Here is a 22,821-nt window from a genome sequence, read left to right on the forward strand (position 1 = left end):
AAGATTGTGCTTTAGAAGCGAGTAACTTGTAGGCTACTGCCTAGCTAGATGGATAGATGGAGGGATAGATGAGGAATAGATGGAGAGATAGATGGAGGGATAGATGGAGGGATAGATGGAGGGATAGATGGAGTTATAGAGGGAAGGGATAGACAGAGATATTGATAGAGGGATAGATGGAGAGATAGATGGAGGGATAATTTGAGGGAAAGATGGAGAGATAGATGGAGGGATAGATGGAGGGATAGATGGAGAGATAGATGGAGAGATAGATGGAGAGATAGATGGAGGGATAGATAGATGGAGGGATAGATAGATGGAGGGATAGATGGAGAGAGATGGAGGGATAGATGGAAAGATAGATGGAGGAATAGAAGGAGAGATAGATGGAGAGATAAATGGAGAGATAAATGAAGAGATAGATGAAGAGAAAGATTGAGAGATAGATGGAGAGATAGAAGGAGAGGTAAATGGAGAGATAGATGGAGGGATAGAAGGAGAGAGATGGAGGGATAGATGGAGAGATAGATGGAGAGATAGATGGAGGGATAGGAGGAGAGATAAATGGAGAGATAGATGAAGAGATAGATTGAGAGATAGATGGAGGAATAGAAGGAGAGGTAAATGGAGAGATAGATGAAGAGATAGACTGAGCGATAGATGGAGGGATAGAAGGAGAGATAGGTGGAGGGATAGATGGAGGGATAGATGGAGAGACAGATGCAGCAGCCAAGCTCTGGTTCCTATGTGCAAGTCGTGTGTGCAGGGTGCAAGTGACCCAGAGAAGTTACACTACTTAGCGCTCCATAATGACATGTGTGTGTATGGGCCAGTAGAATACATAGGTGTGGGGCCAGTAGAATACATAGGTGTGGGGCCAGTCGAATACATAGGTGTGGGGCCAGTAGAATATATAGGTGTGGGGCCAGTAGAATACATACGTGTGGGGCCAGTAGAATACATAGGTGTGGGGCCAGTAGAATACATAGGTGTGGGGCCAGTCGAATACATAGGTGTGGGGCCAGTAGAATATATAGGTGTGGGGCCAGTAGAATACATAGGTGTGGGGCCAGTAGAATACATAGGTGTGGGACCAGTAGAATACATAGGTGTGGGGCCAGTAGAATACATAGGTGTGGGCCCCTGACACATTGGCAGAGAGTTGCAGCCCTGGTATTACAGCACAATATGACTTGGACCCCCCCCACAGAAACATCTGCATCAGCGCTTGTACTGGTTGTGCATCTCTGTCAGTGAATAACCTGTCACTTCCATTCCCCTCAGCGCCCCTCCCCCCAGGCTGCAGGTACCTGTCTGTCCGGACCCCCTTTGGCCCCCCGCTCGCAGCTGCAGCCCTCCAGCAGGTAAAGCGCACACGGGCGCCCGCTCGACTCGCTCTCGAAGCAGAACAGGAGGTTGTACAGGAGAGAGAAGCACCGGCTCTGCCATCGGCTGTTGTCCGAGCTCCGCTTGCTCAGGATCCCCTTACGTGTCCCGTCTTTCCGGGCGAGTTGCCCCAGGTACACGGCGTGAGCCTCATTCAACCGGAGCCGCTGCATCTTGTTGCCTGGGAGCCCCGCCCCCCAGCCCCTCAAACGGTGCTCTGTCCCCTCTCACACCCGCTCCTCCCCCCCACGGTGCCGCTTTTTCCTCCCCTAGGTGCAGTGTATCCCTCCGCCCAGTTTGCGAATAATCCCGCTCCTCCCTCCGGTACGGCCCCCAGTGCTCGCAATCCCAGGTACTGTCGCTCCTCCCACCAGCCCCTCTCACGGAGTCCGATACTCCGGGACACGTCACGTGACGCAGCCTAGGGGGTTTGCGCCAAATCAGCACCAGGGACAGCGCCCGACAGAAGGCGCAGAGAAGTAGCAGAGTCAGAGCACCGAGATGCGGGGAGAGAGGGTGGGGGAGTGAGGAGACGAGGATGGAAATAGCAGAGAGGTGAGAGCTGCTCTTCTGCTGCTGAGCTCTGTATACACTGAAACTGCAGAGAGCTCGGGGGCTCAGAGTTTGATGTGCAGTGTGTGGGGCAGTCTCATGAGTGACACTTAAGGAAAGTCTGGGGGACTGTGATAGAACTTAAACGGCTTCTTCACCTTTGCTATAATTTTATGTATGATGTACAGAGGGATATTCTGAGAGAATTTGCAATTTGTTTTCATTTTTTATTATTGAAGGCTTTTGAGTTATTTAGCTTTTTATTCAGCAGCTCTTCAATTTGCATTTCTCAGCAATCTGGTAACTAGGGCCCAAATTACCCCAGCAACCATGCATTGATTTGAATAAGAGACCGGAATATGAATAGGAGAGGCCTGAATAGAAAGATCAGTAATAAAAAGTAACAAGAACAATACATTTGTAACCTTATAGAGCATTTAGATGGGGACAGCGATGCCCATTTGAAAGCTGCAAAGAATCAGAAGAAAAAAGACAAATGACTATAAAACTATAAAAAAAAACTAAACAATGAAAACCAATGGAAAAGTTGCTTAGAATTGGCTGTTCTATGACATAATAAAAGTCACCGTAAAAGTGAACCACCCCTTTAAAAGGATGCTGTCATGGGATGTGTTTTCAAAACACATCAGAATAACAATTGTCGTGGACATTGAAATTGACGCGCGTCAAAATAATTTTGAGGCCCATTGACTTCAATGCGTTTCACAATTTTTTTGCAGTTTGTGAATTTCGCGTGAAATTATTTCTGAGAAGCGAAACGGGACAAATTCGCCCATCACTAGTTAACAGGGATTGTTGGATATTGCAGTTTTATGGAAATAAAGGTTGGGGGGAACACAGCTGATATTTTGCTCCATGACTCACTACCTCCAGAGATTTTCCAAGAAGAAACTTTTTTGAGACCCAAATAATTTTACCCACACCGTGCATGGTTAGGACACTCAGCTTTTGGGCTGCCCTGCAGATCCCTGAATCATCTGTATTGTTATCAGGTATTGATGTGCTAGATATGCTGTTGGAGTGTGATACACTCACTGGGGATTAGATATGATATATGCTTTGGACTTCAAGAAAACTTTTTAATCAACAGAGAAGCCAAAACTTTCAGAAGGGAGAAGTGTGTGACAGCCCTTTATTTTTTCTTTCAAAAAGCAATTGTTTAAAATGATAAAGCAAAGAAATTACGGCAAAGAGTCAAAAACATTGTGGTTCAAAGTAGTGGTTGAAGGCAATCCTCTCATCAGGGTGAGGATTTGTGAAGGTTGCCCATTTACTGCCCTTGCCAACATGACTGATAAAACATGGGTCCTGTCTGAAAGACTGAGCAGAAAACCTAAACCCAGAATGTTTGAAAACTACCGATTCCGTAGGTCCACACTCTGGGGCATCATGTGATACTGCTAAGTCTTTGCTTTGATTCAGTACCATGGACAGCGGCCAACTCATAGCACTGGAAGGCAGTCCCAGTATGTGATAATAAATTAGACATATAATAAACCCCTGTAATTTTAAGAGTTAGCCTAGTGTAAAAAAATACCCCACCTGTCAGGCTTACCAGTATGATCCAGACGTAGAAGGAGTAGGAACAGAAGACAATGAACCACAAGCGCCTCACACACCCGCTAACTCACCCGAGGTTGGAAACGGGGAGCAGGGGTGTGGAGAGTAGCCAGTGAGACTAAACGAGGTACAGAAGGATCAGGCAAGGCGTAGTCAGGATATCCGGGTCAAGGCAGGCAGCGAGAATCGTCAACGGTAAACAGGCAGAAGGTCTAGGCAACAAGCAAGAATCAGAGTCCAGGAACAGGCAGGGGTCAAACACAATATCGACAGGAAGGTATCAACGCTAGGGTTTCAGTTATAAACCTAATAACCAGGCACAGAGCAGAGACTGGAGCAGGTTTAAATAGCGCTAGTTTGGCGCCAACTGACGTCATCAGACCGCGTCCGTTACGTGCGTCCGTCGCGCGCGTCCGTTACGTCGCGCGCGTCCGCTACGTCGCGCGCGTCCGTTGCGTCGCGCACGCCCCGGCGCCAGCGACCGTCGCCCGCGCCTCCGCGCCGGCGTCCGTCGCCCGCATTCGATGCGGCGCGCAGGCGCACATCAGTTGCCTGATTACTGCACCTGCGACCACACCGACCAGGGCGCAACGCTGACACAGCAGGGACCTTACATTGCCCCCCATCAAGGAGTGGCCTCAGGACACGACAACCAGCGGTCTTGTTAGGATGCTCTTCGTGAAATTTTTTCAACAGATCTGGAGCGTGAATGTTCTTGACTGGCTCCCAGGAATTCTCTTCAGGGCCATAGCCCTTCCATCCCACCAAGTATTGTACTTGCCTGCCTCTAATACGAGAGTCCAGAATTTTTTCGACCTCGAATTCCTCTTGATTATCCACTAGAACTGGGAGAGGAGGAGGAGTCGTACGACCTGGAAACTGGAAGGTGGAAGCAGATTTCAGGAGAGCCGAATGGAACACCGGATGAATACGCCAAGAAGCAGGAAGCTTTAACTGAAAGGCCACAGGATTAATTTGACGAACAATAGAAAAAGGACCCAGGAAACGTTGGCCGAGCTTCCTGCTGGGAGAAGATAACTTAAGATTAATAGTAGACAACCAGACTCGATCACCCACCTTGAACTCTGGGTCTTTATTCCGTCTCCGATCAGCGTATAACTTGAAATTCTTCTGGGCCTTGGACATGTTCTCTTGCAGTTTCCGAAAATTGTCTGTTAGGAAGTTGAGGCGGTCTTGAACTGCGGGAACCAGAATATCAGCCACTATAGAAGAAGGAAAGGTTAAAGGGTGGAGACCATAATTAGCAAAGAAAGGAGACTGGTTAATGGATGAATGGTGAGCATTATTGTAAGCGAATTCAGCAAGAGGTAGAAGGTTTGCCCAGTTGTCTTGAAGATGAGAAGAGTAGCACCTCAGATATTGTTCTAAAGTCTGGTTGGTTCGTTCCGTCTGGCCGTTGGATTGAGGATGAAAGGCTGAAGAAAGGGAAACAGAAATTTGAAGGGCGCCACACAAGGTTTTCCAGAACTGAGATGTGAATTGTGGGCCTCGATCCGATATCACCTCCTGCGGAAGACCATGGAGCCTAACAACTTCCTTGATAAAAACGTCTGCAGTTTCGGAAGCGGAAGGGAGCTTGGGCAAGGACTTGAAATGAGCCATCTTGGTCAAACGGTCAATAAATACCACTATGGTAGAACATCCATCAGACTGTGGTAATTCCGAGATAAAGTCCAACGAAACAGAGCTCCAGGGACGGGAAGGGACAGGAAGGGGTTGAAGAAGGCCAAAGGGTTTAGAATGAGAGTCTTTAGATCTGGCACAAATTTCACATGAAGAAACGAATTGGAAGCAATCTTTGGCTAATCCTGGCCAAGAGAACGATCTTTTAGCTGCGATAATAGTCTTCTTGACCCCTGGATGTCCGGCCAATTTGGAGTCGTGTATACTTTTAAGAACCTCCAACCGCATCTCCTCAGGAACAAAAATCTTGTCTTTTAGAAGAAGAAATCCTCCCTTAGGAACGAGGGCTGGTTCCATGATGGACTTGGAAGCGTTCTGGATCTGTTTAAGAAGGGTCGGCTGTAGTAAAAGGAAATTGTTGGATTTCAGGATGGTTTCAGGAGAAGAAGGTATTTTGTCATCGAGGGTAAACATACGGGATAAGGCGTCGGCTTTAGTATTCTTAGATCCAGGCCGATAGGTAAGGTGGAAATTAAACCTCATGAAGAAAAGAGCCCACCTCGCTTGTCTTGGTCTCAGTCTCTTGGCGGAACGAAGGTACTCCAAGTTTCTGTGGTCGGTGAAGATAAGAATAGGGTGCTTGGAACCTTCCAGAAGATACCGCCACTCCTCCAGTGCCAGTTTAATAGCGAGTAGTTCCCGATCGGCCACATCGTAATTGCATTCACATTTTGCCATTTTACGGGAAAAAAAAGCTACTGGATGGAGCTCCTCTTGGATCCCAGATCTTTGGGACAAAACAGCGCCCACCGCAACTTCAGAGGCATCGACTTCCAGAACAAATGGTAAGGATAAATCAGGATGACAAAGGATAGGAGCTGATGTGAAAAGTTTCTTTAAGTTTTCGAAAGATACTTGGGCTTGAGAGGACCAAAAAAATTTCTTATTCATGCGAGTCAGCTCTGTTATTGGTAGAATAGTCTGAGAGAAACCTCTAATAAACTTCCTGTAGAAGTTTGCGAAACCAATAAAGCGTTGAACTGCCTTCCTGGATGTGGGAGCTGGCCAGTCGAGGATTGCCGAGATCTTCTTTGAATCCATCTGGATGCCTAGAGGAGAAATAAAGAATCCTAGAAATTCAACAGAGGACTGCTCAAAAATGCACTTTTCAATTTTGGCATAGAGTTGGTGAGTGCGAAGGCGAGCAAGAACCCTCCTCATATGGATCCTGTGTTCATCTAAGGAACTAGAAAAAATTAAAATGTCATCCAGATAAATTATAACAAAAATGTCAAGAAAGTCCCGAAAAATGTCATTGACAAAATGCTGGAATGTTGCGGGAGCGTTGCAAAGGCCGAACGGCATCACCAGATATTCGAAGTGGCCGTAGCGAGTACGAAACGCCGTCTTCCACTCGTCTCCCTCACGTATCCTGACCAGGTTATATGCTCCCCTCAGATCCAACTTAGAAAAAATCTTGGCCTCCGTTAAGCGTTGGAATAACTCTGGAATTAAAGGAAGAGGATATCGGTTTTTGATCGTTATTTTGTTCAAGTCTCTATAATCAATACAGGGTCTTAATGAGTGATCTTTCTTTTCGACAAAGAATATCCCTGCCCCGGCTGGAGAAGAAGATTGACGAATAAAACCTTTGGCCAAATTTTCATCAAGATATGAGCGAAGTTCAGCTAGTTCTGGTTCGGACAACGGGTAAATACGACCAAAGGGTACTTGGGAACCGGGCAAAAGATTAATTGGGCAATCATAGATGCGATGAGGGGGTAGAGAATCGGCACCTTTCTTGTTGAACACATCTGCGAACTCCCGATAGCTTTGAGGAAGAATTTGAAGAACTTCGGATGAGGAGGATAACGAACAAACTTGACTAGAAGAAGGATAACTTTCGAATCTACATTTAGATTGACAAATTGCGAAAGAAAGGTTATTTCCCCTGTGGCCCAATTGATGGATGGATTATGTTTTTGTAACCATGGCAACCCCAAAATGACAGGAAAAAGAGGAGACGTGACCACATCTAAATTCATCATTTCCGAATGCTTTTTATTGAGGGAAACAAAAAGAGGAATGGTTTCTTGCACCACTGGGCCCGAAGTAATTAAGGAACCATCAGCCACCCGAAGGGAAATGGGATTCTTCTTAGGTTGGAGAGGAATCTGGAGTTGGGAAACGATCGTACTGTCCATGAAACAGCCACTTGCTCCGGAATCAAGGATGGCTTGGAGTTTTGCTGTTTGACTTCCCCACTGCAGAAAGAGAGAGACTGTCAGTAAAGGTACTGGTTTGTTACAACATTTTAAGTCTTTACTAAAAAAGTCTTTACCCGTAGGACGGGTTGGGCAGCTCCTTAGTAAGTGACCGGCCTGGCCACAGTAGAGGCAAAGGTTTAATCTGCGGCGACGAAGGCGTTCTTCCGCAGTGAGGGCAGACCTGATGGCTCCAATTTGCATCGGTTCCGAGGACGAATCTGAAGCAGAGGAAGGCAAGGGAAAAGGTACTTGGACTGGAGGAGGGGCGGTAGGTACAACCCAGGTATGAGGTATCAGGCCAGCCTTTTCGGCTTTCTCCTCTTCTCTGCGCTCTCTGAGTCTCTGGTCGAGCTGAATGGCAAGAGTGATGAGACCCTCCAGCGTGTCTGGAATTCCTGTACGAGCGAGCTCGTTTTTCAGTTCAGGGAAAAGACCCAAACGATATTGGTGCTTAAGGGCCGCAGGATTCCAATCCGTATCTTCGGACCATTGCCGGAACTCAAGCGTATAGTCCTCCGCAGGACGAGTTCCCTGTTTGAGAGCATGAAGGGCGGCTTCAGCGGTGGAGACTCTATGAGGGTCGTCATAGAGAATCGCCATGGCATCAAAAAAAGTGTCCACAGAAGCTAATACAGGGCTCCGTCGATCCATTAAACGAAAGGCCCAGGTCTGGGGTTCTCCGGACAGAAAAGTAATAATAACCCCTACTCGTGTGTTCTCATCGGGGTATGTGTGAGGTTTCAGAGAAAAAAGGAGTTTGCAGCTGCTCCTGAAATTACGGAAGGCTTTCCGATCCCCAGAGAATTTTTCGGGAAAAGCAACTTTAGGTTCCGAGATTTCGGAGGTGAGAACTTGTACCTCAGTGGGACCAACAGAAGTGGTAGCAGCTACAGTGGATTGGCTTGCGGTGGATGGTTGGGCCCTCAGCTGGGATTGCATCTGGGTATATCCGCTCTGAAGCTCCCTCACTGCTTGTGTCAATTCCGACATCTGTTGGATGAGTACGGTAAGCGGTGAAGCCCCTTCAGCTGGATCCATGGCCTGGTTATAGTGTCAGGCTTACCAGTATGATCCAGGCGTAGAAGGAGTAGGAACAGAAGACAATGAACCACAAGCGCCTCACACACCCGCTAACTCACCCGAGGTTGGAAACGGGGAGCAGGGGTGTGGAGAGTAGCCAGTGAGACTAAACGAGGTACAGAAGGATCAGGCAAGGCGTAGTCAGGATATCCGGGTCAAGGCAGGCAGCGAGAATCGTCAACGGTAAACAGGCAGAAGGTCTAGGCAACAAGCAAGAATCAGAGTCCAGGAACAGGCAGGGGTCAAACACAATATCGACAGGAAGGTATCAACGCTAGGGTTTCAGTTATAAACCTAATAACCAGGCACAGAGCAGAGACTGGAGCAGGTTTAAATAGCGCTAGTTTGGCGCCAACTGACGTCATCAGACCGCGTCCGTTACGTGCGTCCGTCGCGCGCGTCCGTTACGTCGCGCGCGTCCGCTACGTCGCGCGCGTCCGTTGCGTCGCGCACGCCCCGGCGCCAGCGACCGTCGCCCGCGCCTCCGCGCCGGCGTCCGTCGCCCGCATTCGATGCGGCGCGCAGGCGCACATCAGTTGCCTGATTACTGCACCTGCGACCACACCGACCAGGGCGCAACGCTGACACAGCAGGGACCTTACACCACCTTTATAGATAGGTCAGTAAGCTCTTTGTATTGGCTTATAATTGTGATCTCGACTTCTGGTGTTAAAGGAGAACTAAAGCTTAACTAAAGAAGTAGCTAGAAATGTTATACCAGCTTCTGTACCAGCTCAAGGTAACCACAACCCTTTAGCAGTAAAGATCTGTGTCTCCAAAGATGTCCCAGTAGCTCCCCATCTTCTTTTCTGCTGATTCATTGCATATGCTCTGTCCTGCTGCCACTTACTGAGCTTAGGGACAATATACAGTACACATAGAATAGAAATGTCACAATATGAGGCTAATACAGATCATTACTACATGGCAGCACAGAAACCAGTGTAATTGGCATCAGAATTTAATCATCAGCCCTGTAGCATCAGCTTATATTACAGACAAACCTCATTTTCTGCTTGATAATTTGTGACGACCACTAAGCTTAGCTTCTCAACAGATACTCAGAGCCCACTGAGCATGTGAGTGTTACAGACACTTTCCAAGATGGTGGCCCACTGTGACAAGTTTGAAGTCCTGGATCATTGCTGCTATTGACAAGCTGAAACTTTAGGCTGGTGCAATAAGTTAATTATATATAATATGCCATTTTAGCCATATTAGAGTTTAGTCCTCCTTTAAGTACAACATATAATAACTAAACTTATAAATATACTCTTCATTTTACACTGATTCTATCACATTTTCGGCTGCAAAATATTTGACATAACTTTATAAATATGCCCCTGATTGTGTGGGCAGTAGGTGTATTTCAGGTAAATAAACACCAGAGGCTGCTGGTCTGTATAGGTGATGAGTGAGGGTATGAGATGTCTGAGGGACTGTTACCCTTTCTACTATCCAATTCCCCAACCAAACAAAACACTTGGTAAAGTTTCTTCCTCTAGAGGAGAAACCCACAGCAACCCCTAATCAATTAGTCTGCTGAATTAAGACTAATGAAAGCAAAATTCTGATTGGTTGCTATGGGTACACCTGGGTTATGATCCCCCCCTTTCAGATCTTGATGAAGAAAAGGTCACAGCTTTGCAATTTGGAAGACATTGCAGATGCCTTTCTTCCCTAAAGGCCATCGCTAGTGGCAACCTATTTTAACACCGAGTCCCACTTACGGCAAAGGATGGCTTTGACAGACAGTTGTCCCTTAATGACTGTATTAACAGATCCTTTGTGTAGATATCTTAAGAATGCAAAAGAAAAAAAATGAATACCAAGGGTAGAGTTGTTTGTTCTTTCTTGTAAGCTTTAGAAGCAAGAGACAAGAGCTGCCTGCTTCTATTTTTAACCGACCAGACACAGTCAATCCTATAAGTTTTCATTTGACACCACCCTAGAGACCCATAACAAAAAAGGTTTGCAAGAATAGCTTGAACTCCCTAGCTGCATTCTATTTAATATACATCATGTGGGAATGGGGGGCTGGAGCCCACCGGATTTTTGCATCATGGTCCACAACTGCCCCAGCCACAACCCCCCTCCGGCACCATCACCTGCAACCCCCATACCTTCTTTTCTTGCAGCTGCTGTTGGGGCCTGGGGGAGGTCAGTAGGCAGGCAGGTAGGTCTCAGACTTGTAGTAGGTCTGGATCAACAGGGCACCCTGGGGTTTTTTCCCATTATCCTGCCAGCCCAGTCTGACCCTGATATACATTTAAGAATATGGCTATGCTTAAACATTTAATGAGAGCAAAATGCACCAAAACCATCGTTTTGTATTTGAGAGAATAACAAATCCACCACAAAAGATTTGGCCAAATACTAAATCAATATCAGAACCCTAATTGGCATTTTCAGATTAGAGCAAAACCATAACATTCTATCTTTAAACACAAAATCATTGCATTGCATGTGACCTTAATTAAGGGTTTGGATTCAGTTTGTCAGTGGCATCATTTACTTTTTTGGTAAATGATGCCACAAAAAAAAAAACAGGACTCCCTGCAACTGCCTGTTTCTGTGCACACCTACTCTCCTCCTGTGCCGTCTTGGATCAGATGGCACAGTGCCGACGTAGAGAGATGGTTCTCTCATTATGCAAGTCCTTACTGCCCCTCCCACTGCTTATATGTAGTTACGCCACTGCTTAGGTACTAAAAATTAGTACTGCCATGCTCAGAGCCATTGTCCCAGCAGCACCCAGCTTTTCAAAAAAGTTGTTAAAAATTTTCTTGTAAATTAGGGGATACATTTACAGATGCATCTTTATGAGAATGAAAGTTTGTCAATTGGCAGTAATAGTTTCTTACACGAGTGGGAAAAATTGTCCTGCAGTAATGTAGCAATGTCTGTCTTGACCTGTGTTTACTGGTCTTATAGGCTGATAAAATACTGAAAACAAGCATCTGAACTTTGACTGTACTTACCGCATAATATGCATGATTGGTACTTAAAGAAATTGTACAGTAAAAGATAAAAACTGGGTAAATAGAGGCTGTGAAAAAAACAAATGTTTCTAATATAGTCAGTTAGCCTAAAATGTAATGTATAAATGGAGTGACTGGATGTCTAACATAATAGCCAGAACACTACTTCCTGCTTTTCAGTGGGGTCAGTGACCCCCATTTGAAAGCTGGAAAAAGTCAGAAGAAAAAAACTATTAAAAATAAACAATTGAAAACTTGCTTAGAACTAGGCATTCTATCACCAAGTTACTTAATGGTGAACCACCCGTTTAAGCCTTGCTCATGCGTAGGGACAGTAGTACACATCTTGTAAAGTCTGCTCTTATGTGTACACCTTCCTTAAGTTAATATTAGTGGGCTTAATATTAGATACCTTAGAACTTAGAGGGTAATCACTTGGCTGTGCTTTAGTAGTATATTGAATCAATGGGTAGCTGGGGCCCTAAAAATACTTTGAAGGGCTGCAACAAGGCTACGGGCCTCCAGTTGAACTGGTCTCATAAGGCAAAATTGCATTTTGCTTATCACCACTTGATACTACCTATAACATATATAGATATGGGACCTGTTATCCAGAATGCTCAGGACCTGGAGTTTTCCGGATAATGGATCTTTCCGTAATTTGGATCTTCATACCATCAATCTGCTAGAAAATCATTTATTCATTAATTAAACTCAATAAGCTGGTTTTGCCTCCAAAAAGGATTACTTATATTTTAGTTTGGTACTGTTTTATTATTACAGAGGAAAAGGAAATACTTTTTTAAAATCTGAATTATTTGGATAAAATGGAGTCTATGGGAGACAGTCGTTTCTGGATAACGGATCCCATACCTGTATTGCAATCACCTGCTTATGTCTGTATTCATTATAATGGTTTTCAGTGGACTATCACTTTGCATGCACACTGAAAGCTAAAATGTATCCACTCATTCCAATGTTTCCCTGCCTTGTGCATTAGCTAATGAGCCTAAAATGAGCTCGGAGTTATGGGTGGAAAAAGAGTCATCCATTTAGGCATAAAACATCAGTGATATGACATAATTATAGTGCTACTTGATGATTTGCTTGAAATGCCACAAACCGGGACTGAGATCAGCAGCTGGTTCTGTTCTAGCCTTAAATAATGTACTGCTATACGTAGTTGCTTGGGGGCACTGGATATGCTGCACATTCCATGCTTCTGAATACAGGAGTACTGTATAAGACATGCTGGCAATAATCAGACTGAGAGAGACTGGACTATTTATAGAGATTTGCTGCCCACACACTTCTTGCAAATGTCTCCCAGCATCCTCAGCACAGAGAGGAGAGAGGGAAAGTGGGAGGAAGGAGGACAGAGGCTGTTGGAGACACAAAGAAAATATGTCTGCGGTTATACAGGAGTGTGTATTTAAATGTGTGCATGCAGGAGCTGGGTATATATTTAAATTCACATTTATGTATGTGTATCCATGCATTGCAAATATATACCTGTATATTAATGTCCCTGGGAGTATGTATTCATTTACACATTCACATGTCTCCATTCAGTGTGTTATTATGGGCTTGGTAATACATGCTTAAAAGAAGAGAAAACGACCACTGTAGTCACACTAATACACCGTGCTAATACGGATAAATATTGCTATTGTCAATGTCTAAGATACTGTTATGTCTTGCTCTTTTTCTCTCCCCTCCTTCATTCTGCACTGTGCCAAATAGCTCATGGGAGGTCAGGACATTTAGTACAGTAGAGGCAGTATAGCAAGCTTGGTCTCTCTGGTTACAGCACTGCAGTGCCTATGTAGATACTGTCGGATCTCTGGATGCAGATGACCCATAAATCGGACCCATCAGGGGTGTGTGCTGTGTTGTTCCAGCCATGTATTTCCCAGGGAGGATACAGTGCTGTACTATATTGTACACTTCAACGACCAAGCGTATAAATGAATCCAGGCATTCTGCTGCATAAGCTTTCACAGCCTTATCAAATGAAGGATTAAATCAAAATGTGGTTATTTCGAGCCCAGACACAGTTTTTCACCAATTTAGAGTTTACTTTGTATACAAATGCAGGTGCGGAGATCACCTTATGTATTCCCGGGACTGCATTGGTTGCATGTACAGTACAATTTGTTATTGGCATGTATTACAGGCCTTTTAGCTCCAGGCATATATGGGAGGGGTTAGTGTTATTCCAAATTTCTGCTGCATCAATCAGATGATAATGGTAAGAGGCAGCAATCCCACCCATCCTAATGTAACCATTTCATTGCCAGATGCTGAAAGCGAAAAAAAAACAACCCTGTACAGATAATTATTCTAGGCTCTGCACTTTTTCTGTCATGGTAAGACACGAGTGCATAATATCCCTATATATAACACACTTTTAAATGCATTAACTTTTGTCCTGCAGCCCTTCTATTTAGAATGTGAATGGCTCTCTGGTTGCTAGGGTGCCACTGGCTCTAGCAACTGCACAGGAATCTTCTCTCTCTCATTTCCATCCACATAAGTTATGACATTAGTGCACAGAAATAATTGTGGCATGGACATATTTTAACCCTCACACAAAAGATCATTTTTGTGCAAAATAGCCTACATGTGGTTTGAAAAAAGCATGATGATAAATAATACTGCTTTCCCAGCACAGAGATAGCATATCAAAATTTTAAAGGCAGATAATTAAAAAAATAGATTGGTTCACAATATCAATAACAACATCCACCCAAAAGGGAACTTTAAACTGAGTCTATATTTTTCTAAGCTGAAAGGTGACGGATGAATAGCATTTTGCATGAGTGCCCAGCAATGTCAGATGAATGCACATCACTGACCTAATGGTCACGTAGCAATGTGCTTAAACAAACATACCATCCCCCTTGCCTGAGAATATGCACGCAGTCCTATTAGTTCCAAAAACGGTGTTAATATAGCTGAAAAATGTGTTTATGGGTGAAAATGTTCAGATGTTTCACCCATCAAAGGCAAGAGTACCGGTATTCAGATTTGGAAAAGACCCCTGTTAACAAATTAAAAAGTATGTCACATTGGTGTTATTTGTCCTTTAAAAATAAATCCGGCTAAAAGTAGGTGGCATGATAAGGTCGGAAAGTTTTGCTAGTCAAGGACAAACTCTGTTACCATGGCTGCATGTAAGGGCGGCTCAGGAGGCAGTTTTGTGTTTCAGTTGGTTTGTCATTGCAAAAAGTCCAGGGTCAGGTCTAGTAACCCATAGCAACCAGACCTTGGCTTTTTTAAATACAGTAAGTGACCAGTGATTGCTACTTACTTATTCGTTGCCAGCAACCCCATCAAGCTTTAGCAATAGTGTACCAACCTGCAGAGGGATTCTGGCCACTAGGCAATACTATGATTCTGAATCAGAAAGCTGTTTGTCCAAATGATTGAAAGAATAGAAAGGCAGCTATAGGGTCGGACTGGGGTGTGTGGGCCCACTGTGGCTGCCACTTCAGGGGCCCTAACTGCCGCAACTCTACTGTCACCCTCCGCCCTGCTGCGCATACTTCTATAACTACATTTTTATTTGTTATTGGGAGATTTCAAACAGAGCCCACAGAGTTTCCAACAGGGCAAAGGTCTGGGTTGGAGGGGCCCACTGGGTTTTTTCCTGGTTTACCACCAGCCCAGTCTGACCCTGCATAACCATATTGTGTATGCGCCCCTTGTATGCACTCTGCCCTTACAAGTTGGTCTGTCCCAATCAGATCAATCAGCGCACCCGATTGGCCCTTGAATGTGTACAGTTTTGCTAAGACATAGCACATAGTCTGTTATTTGCCATATTGTTGCACTGCAGGGTACTTATTAGTTATATGCGGGCCTATGATAGAACAGTATGAGTAATAGATCTGAATTACTTTTGAACAAAAGGGCAAAAAGAAATAAGTGTGATAATAGTTACCCTACACTACATTTCTGTACTACACATTAATAGAGGTACTCGTTTTCTTGAACGAAATGTTCGGATGTTCTCTTTTTGATCCCATTTTGATGCAATATTTGGGAAAGAAACAATCTTTTGTTTATAAAAAAGCAATGGATTTGGGCTCTAGATTATCAAAGAGTGTATTTGATTCCAGTGATACATTGGTAACTAAAAACTGGTTAAAGTACTGGGGTAACTATAGCTGTAGAAGGATTGGATGCAAATCCTGCCAATACGAAAGAGTTCTCAAGTATTAGGGATGCACCAAATCCAGGATTCGGTGCTGGATGCGGGCAGGATTTGGTTCAGGATGCGGGAAGGATTCGGCCTTTTTCAGCCCGACTGAACCTAATCCGAATCCTAATTTGCATACGTAAATTAGGGACGGGGAGAGAAATCGCATGACTTTTTGTCATAAAACAAGGAAGTAATGTCCTACCTGGTGGCAGCTGGGAAATTGACAAAATGTCTAGCCCCATGTCAGATTTCTAAATTGAATATAAAAAAAAATCTGTCTGCTCTTTTGAGAAATGAATTTCAGTGCAGAATTCTGCTGGAGTAGCACTATTAACTGATGTGTTTTTTAAAAAAATAATGTTTTCTGATGACAGGATCCCTTTAAAGTTTATACATTTTAACACTCCTCCTGATGCTCCGTGAATTGCTTTTGGATCTTGTTAGTCGCAGGCAGTTCGGGTTGAGCTCTTCTGCCTGTTCTACCAACCCGTGACCTTAGACTGCCGGCTTCTTGTTTTATAGGCTTGTGCCTGCTCCACCCTTTTGTGATGTCATCGGTGGGGCAGTTTGGTGTGAGTCTATTAATGGAGGGGGGAAAGGCAGTTCTGGATCATCTGCGGGTCTAATTTTTATCGACCCACACATCACCAATACTTATCTTCTGACACTAACCTGCTGGTTGACCTGCAATGCACCTACAGAGGATTGAGTGTATTGGCTGACTACTACCCTTCAACCCGAACTGCAGGGTACTTACAAATACTTTCACACATTAGTTTCTCATCTGACCATGGCACTGTGAAACTGTAGAAACTGAAAATGAATAATGTATCCTACATATGAGAAATTTTGTGTCAGTATCCCCTTTACATAGAGAAATCTGATTATTTAGACAGGTCTTGCATACCAACGGCCAACTATGTATGTAGGTCACCTCTTTCATTGGAAGACAAGCTAACACATCATTATTGTTTGTTTCTGCTCATGGCAAATGAAATGGTGCTATCGTATTAAACTGACAAGTTTTTACTGGACTCCTGTTCCTCATGGCCTGACTATTTGCCTGCTCCACCCAGCCGGGTGAGTGCAGGTAACACAGGTGTGTTTGGGCGATGGTAACAGATAAGGAACAAAATAAGCTCCACATATCCAGGTGCAGATGTCACATCAATATGGCAGCCAGGCTCTGACATGAGAGGAGATTTTCCGCTTACATTGTTCTGAGTGCATGGTTCAGAAAGCAAGCTTGTTTTCAATACGACTGTAACATCAGCGTCTGTGACTTTGCTCTAGAAACTAATTTACATCCCCCCACCAAGTTACTTCAAGTCCTAAAAAGCAGAGATAGAGAGGTCAGATGTTATCAGCAAGTCTATGGGGAGCCCATCTGAAATAAACCATATAGTGATACGTTCATACATGCTTCCTGGCAACATTTCTATTCTGGAGATCTATAGGATGATAAAGAGATGAATGTGAGGCAGAACATGCCAGGTTTAAATCATGTCTGCTGAACCTACAGCACCGCTGTCTGGGTTGCTGCTTTAAATATGATACAGTGAGTAGTGTTTATTGACATTGTGTGTTTGTGGGTACAATGCTGTTGGGGTAGGGGTATAAACGTACTTGGATTATGCTGTTTTGGTGCACTAGTCTTATTTTTGAAAACTGGAAATTTATTCCTCAGTGATCCACCAGTAGCTTTAGTAAATCAGACTCTTCCACAGACCAATGGAGTAGCCATCTCCACCTCAGTAACATGAAATAACAAGAAAGTCTGGAGAGTCTTTGCAAGTGTGTAGTTTTATTATCGCACTACATGTTTCAGGCCCATCTGGTCCTTCCTCTGGTGCATGTTATACATGTATAACATGCACCAGAGGAAGGACCAGATGGGTCCGAAACATGTAGTGCGATAATAAAACTACACACTTGCAAAGACTCTCTAGTCTTATTTTTGGTCTAATGACTGCAACGGAATGTGGGATTTTTCTGTGCAAGGTAAGGGTAACCTTTGGAAACCCCCCCACAACTATGTTGGACTGAGGGGTCTGGGGCCCACCAGGGCTGCTGCCTCTTGGGCCCACAAACCCCCCAGCCACCCCCCCCCCCCTTCCCACTTGTGTACCTTATTTTATCTTGTTGCAGCTACGATCGGGCTGGGGAGGAGGTAAGGGTGCAGCCGGGCAGGGAGCAGGTCTGGGTCGGCGGAGCCCACCAAGTGTCCCACCAGCCCAGTCTGACCCTACCCCACCAACAGGAATAAAATTTGAGTGAGCCAGTAACAATTTGACTTCCATTATCCAAAAGCTTATGGATGAGGGGCCTGAGGTTCATCTCCCTTATCCACTTTAATTTTTGTATTTCCCCAGACAAATAACAGCTCAACAGCCTTCGTTGGGAGACAGGAATTAAGAATTATTACTGTTATAGTCACTGAAGAGCCAGGTGGTATGGGAAAGGGTTTATTTTACCCAACCCTAAAAGCATTCCAGATTAACCCCACCACTAGCTTTGCCTATAACAATTATGTAGAAGGATAATGTAGGGATCAGAAGACCTCTGCAAATTCATTTGGGTAGAAAAAGGGAGAGCCTCATCAATCACAAGTCACTGGTTTTCAGCAATTTCTAATGACCATGGTGGACTGAAAGATTTGTTAATCTCCTACAACGATAGTAGGTTGTACTAGATTGCCAACAAGAGTACTAAGGCTCGAGTACTTTGCTTGAGGCACATTTTAATGATGTGATTGCTTTGCTACAAAGATGTAAAATATTTTATAAGCCATTGCCTAGCCACCAGAATAAGATGCAGTTCTAGCAGGAGCAGGAGGTAACTGAGAATAGGGCAAGGTAGGTACTGAAGCCATCTGTCTTTATCCATCTTTCTTGGCCCATCTGTCTGTCCCTGTATCTATCTATCTATCTATCTATCTAACTATCACAAACCTATCCTAAAGTTTATTGACAGTTTTGAACTTTTTTCTTTTCTACTTTTCTACACCTTATACATGTATGCCTAAATATGGGTAAATAATTGTAGATTTCTATACATAAATAAATATATACTCATAGATTAATTCTATATAAACACAGAGATAGACATATTAAAATACACTAACATATACAGAAAACCAGCAGCATGAAGAACAATTATAAGTATCAACACTCACATAATTTTATATATATATATATATATATATATATATATATATATATATATATATATATATTTAATTATTTCGCGCTAACAACCAGGAAATTATGAAAATAGAATTCTAGAATAGTCAATATAAGTTGCCATGGAAACACTGCAAGGAGAAAAAATAGAAAGATGTGACACAGCCAGTCTCCATAGCAACAAGCGAACCAGCAACTGACTACGCACAGCAGAACGCCCAAATATGTCATGACATGGAATATGTGCTGACGAGTTTCTACAAGGAGTTCCAACAGCTTACTGATAGGGCAGGGATAGAGAGAAGCTTTAGCGAATGCTGTCTCCAAAATTCAGGAGGAATGTTTAGTAAAGCAATGTCCTACAAACACACACATCCACAACATATTAGAGATCTGGGGTTTTAATCCTGACTCAGCATTACGTTTTAGGGGTTTCCTAGGACTTATGACAAGCCCTTTCCCCCCACATCAAGGCAGCGGCTTAGGACTTAAATTGTCAATTACTTTGTGGAAAGTAAGGATATGCTACCTGTCACTTGCTCACCTGCAACTATTCTCCAACTGTCACTGGTTGACAGATGACACAATGCATTAATATGTCATTTGGATATTTAACAAAGTACATACCTGGCTTTGGGGCTCCTGATGACTGAGACATTAGGCTCAGTCAGCAGGACTCTCTGTTTAGCCACCTAAAACCATGTCCTCCTAAATGTTTAGGAATTACTAAGGCCTTTAAAGGAGAAGGAAAGGCTAAAATGATATACATTTTATCAGAAAGGTCTATATAAATACACCATTAAACCCTCAAAGTAATGTTGCTCTGAGTCCTCTGTCAAAAGAAACACTGCATTTCTTTCCTTCTATTGTGTATACATGGGCTTCTGTATCAGATTTCTTGTTTTCAGCTTAAACCTCCAGGGCTAGGGCTTGAGCATGCTCAGTTTGCTCCTCTCTCCCCCTCCTTCTCTCCTCCCTGCTGTAATCTGAGCCCAGAGCTATGAGTGAGCAGGGAGAGACTCAGGCAGGAAGTGATGTAACGCCAAGATAATATGGCAGCTGCTATCCTAAACAAACAGAGAGAGCTTCTATAGCTGATTACTCAGGTATGGTAAAGCATTCTGCAGAATAAATATAGTGTAATAGCTTGCACTATTGTGCCTAATCTATTGGCAATAAACTTCGGTAGCTTTCCTTCTCCTTTAATAGTTCCAAAGAAGAGCTAGGGCTAGAGCTCATTAAAGTCAGGTACACTGGGATATCCTCTGGTACTCTGGCAGAAAAGTCTGACTCGATATCTACCACCTGCTCAAGGCAAATGTTCAGTACAGAGGCCCTCTTGCCCCTCATGCACAAAACAAGGTGTAAGCAGACTACTGTTGGGTGCACTTCAGCCATAACCTCAAACACTGGAACTTCTTTTTATTCATTTGACAGATTCAATGGTGCCACTATAGATGTGCAGGAGCACATTGTGTATGGCATTGTTATGTGTACTATTCTATACCAACTTAAGAGGCTAGTGCTGTACCTCATGATTGTAAATTAACTCTAAGCTCTTAGGTACTGAACACGACCTGTCTTTATAAGAGTCCAAACTCAGAAGACTGTCATGAGCTCCGCACATAATGGGCCCCTGCAAAACATCAGTTGTAAGAAAGACTGTGGGAAACTGTAATAATGCTGTGACTGTGTTGGTAGTGCAGCTACACTTACATTAGCGATGGGGATAACAGCTTTGGCATAACAAGTATAGTAGCATGAGATGGCATCTATAGTAACATTGGTATAATAGTCTCTGGGAAGGGACTGTGGGCTGTGGGATAGCAGGTATAGTAGGGAGAGATGGTGCCTATTTTAGCAATGGGGATAATAGTCTCTGGGAAAATACTATGGCTGTGGGATAGCAGGTATAGTAGGAAGAGATGGTGCCTATAGTAACAGTGGGATAATAGTTTCTGGGAAGGGACTGTGACTGTGGGATAGCAGGTATAGTAGGGAGAGATGGTGCCTATAGTATCAGTGGGGATAATAGTCTCTGGGAAGGGACTGTGACTGTGGGATAGCAGGTATAGTAGGGAGAGATGGTGCTTATAGTAGCAGTGGTATAATAGTCTCTGGGAAGGGACTATGGCTGTGGGATAGCAGGTATAGTAGGGAGAAATGGTGTCTATAGTAGCAGTGGGATAATAGTTTCTGGAAAGGGACTGTGGCTGTGGGATAACAGGTATAGTAGGGAGAGATGTACCTATAGTAGCAGTGGGATAATAGTCTCTGGGAAGGGACTGTGACTGTGGAATAACAGGTATAGTAGGGAAAGATTGTGCCTATATTAACAGTGGCTATAATAGTCTCTGGGAAGGGAGTATGACTGTGGGATAGCAGGTATAGTAGAGTATAGTCAGGTGGCATGCCACTAGACATTTAACTCACTGTTGTGCGGCTGTATTCTTTCAGTTGTTGAATACCTACCGACCTTCAGACCTAATCTCAGCATTCCAGAAGTAAAACCTTAGGAGGCATCTAGAATGCCCTGTTACCTCAGTTTGTAGGCATCACATGGAAGATAGCAATAAATGTTACATTGTGATCACGTGATGTCATGATTTTAGTGATACACTTACATGTGCCACCAGACTTTCGGGGGAATGTAATAAAAATCGCTAACGGAAAAACTATTCGCAATGCGAAAAGTTATGCCTTTGCGCGAACAAATTTTGCTTTGTGCGAATTTAATATAGCTTTTGCGAGCCCGGAAACTGTTTAGCGACCACTTCCGACAGTGAAAGACCGTTTGCGAATTTTATAGTTTGCGCCAATGCGCAGTCAATGTAATAAAACTTCCTACTGAAAAAGTCGTTGGGGGTCATTTATAAAGTTCGCGCAGCGCATATTTTTCGCAAATGGTTGTATTGCGCATGTTTTTTGCTGAGCGCTAATATATTGCACTGCTCTGCCCGTCTTTCCGGTTTTTGCGAATTCGCAGTGTGAATAAATTTTCGCAAATGGCGCGCAAATGAGACAGTAGTTTGCGCGAGCGCACCCAATGTGCGAGGTTGTTGTGCGCGAAAATAGCGTTAAATTCGCAGTTTGCAAAACTGTTTTGCGAATATTTTATCCGCCACCAAAGTTGTGGCGTAATTGAGTCGCAGAGTGTGCGCATAAAGATTCGCAATTTGCGAATTGTGACATATTTATAAAGCCCCTTTAGATATTCGCATTGTGAATAAAAAATTCGCAATTCTGTATGCACCCTCTTATTCAGCTTTATAAATATAACCATGCGCAGGGCAAATATATTCACTTTGCGAACCAATCTGCCCTGCGCGAAGTTTATAAATGACCCCCGTTATGTTTGCTCCAGAAGATTACGACACCTTCAAGCACTTCTTATGAGTGCGCAATTAAAATTCGAATGCAATAACAGTTTAAGGAACAATATTACATTGCGAGTTGTGGATTTTTAGTCTTATTGGTGCGAATTATTTTGCTCTTTGCGACTTTTATTACATTCCCCTGTAAGATGCAGTTCTAGCAGGAGCAGGAGGTAACTGAGAATAGGGCAATGTAGGTACTGAAGCCATCTATCTATCTATCTATCATCTATCGATCATCTACCTATCATCTATCATGTATACATCTATCTAACTCTACTGAGAAATATAATATACATATAGATATATATAATATATAATACATAAATAGATAAGTGAAAATCACACAAAGCAGTGAAAGAGGGACTAGAATGCAGACAGAACGTGAAATGAAAGGCTCAGTAGTGAAAAGATAGCTCAGGTGAGCCTGGGAGTAAGAGAGCTTGTCTGTCTGATTCTATTTTCCAGCTGACTGATCAGGGGTATGTGAAGTTACTGTAGAAACAATGTGTGCAAAAACCATTACTAATATGCTATTTAGCCACAGAACTTCCCATGAACCCCAGC

The 22,821-nt window shown here is 43.7% G+C and overlaps 1 protein-coding gene across 1 annotated transcript in view; it reads right to left on the reverse strand.

Moving 5' to 3' along the window:
- Positions 1–1,622, reverse strand: part of LOC108711521 (ras-specific guanine nucleotide-releasing factor 1) — a 52,995-nt gene extending 51,373 nt beyond the window's left edge. The window contains exon 1 of the mRNA XM_018253367.2: positions 1,311–1,622. Within this exon, the coding sequence (XP_018108856.1) occupies positions 1,311–1,559 (249 nt within the window). The 5' untranslated portion in view covers positions 1,560–1,622. The remainder of the gene's footprint in view (positions 1–1,310) is intronic.
- Between the last annotated feature and the right edge of the window lie 21,199 nt (positions 1,623–22,821).

This window comes from Xenopus laevis, chromosome 3L, assembly GCF_017654675.1.
Source record: "Xenopus laevis strain J_2021 chromosome 3L, Xenopus_laevis_v10.1, whole genome shotgun sequence".
NCBI classification, from domain to species: Eukaryota; Metazoa; Chordata; class Amphibia; order Anura; family Pipidae; genus Xenopus; species Xenopus laevis.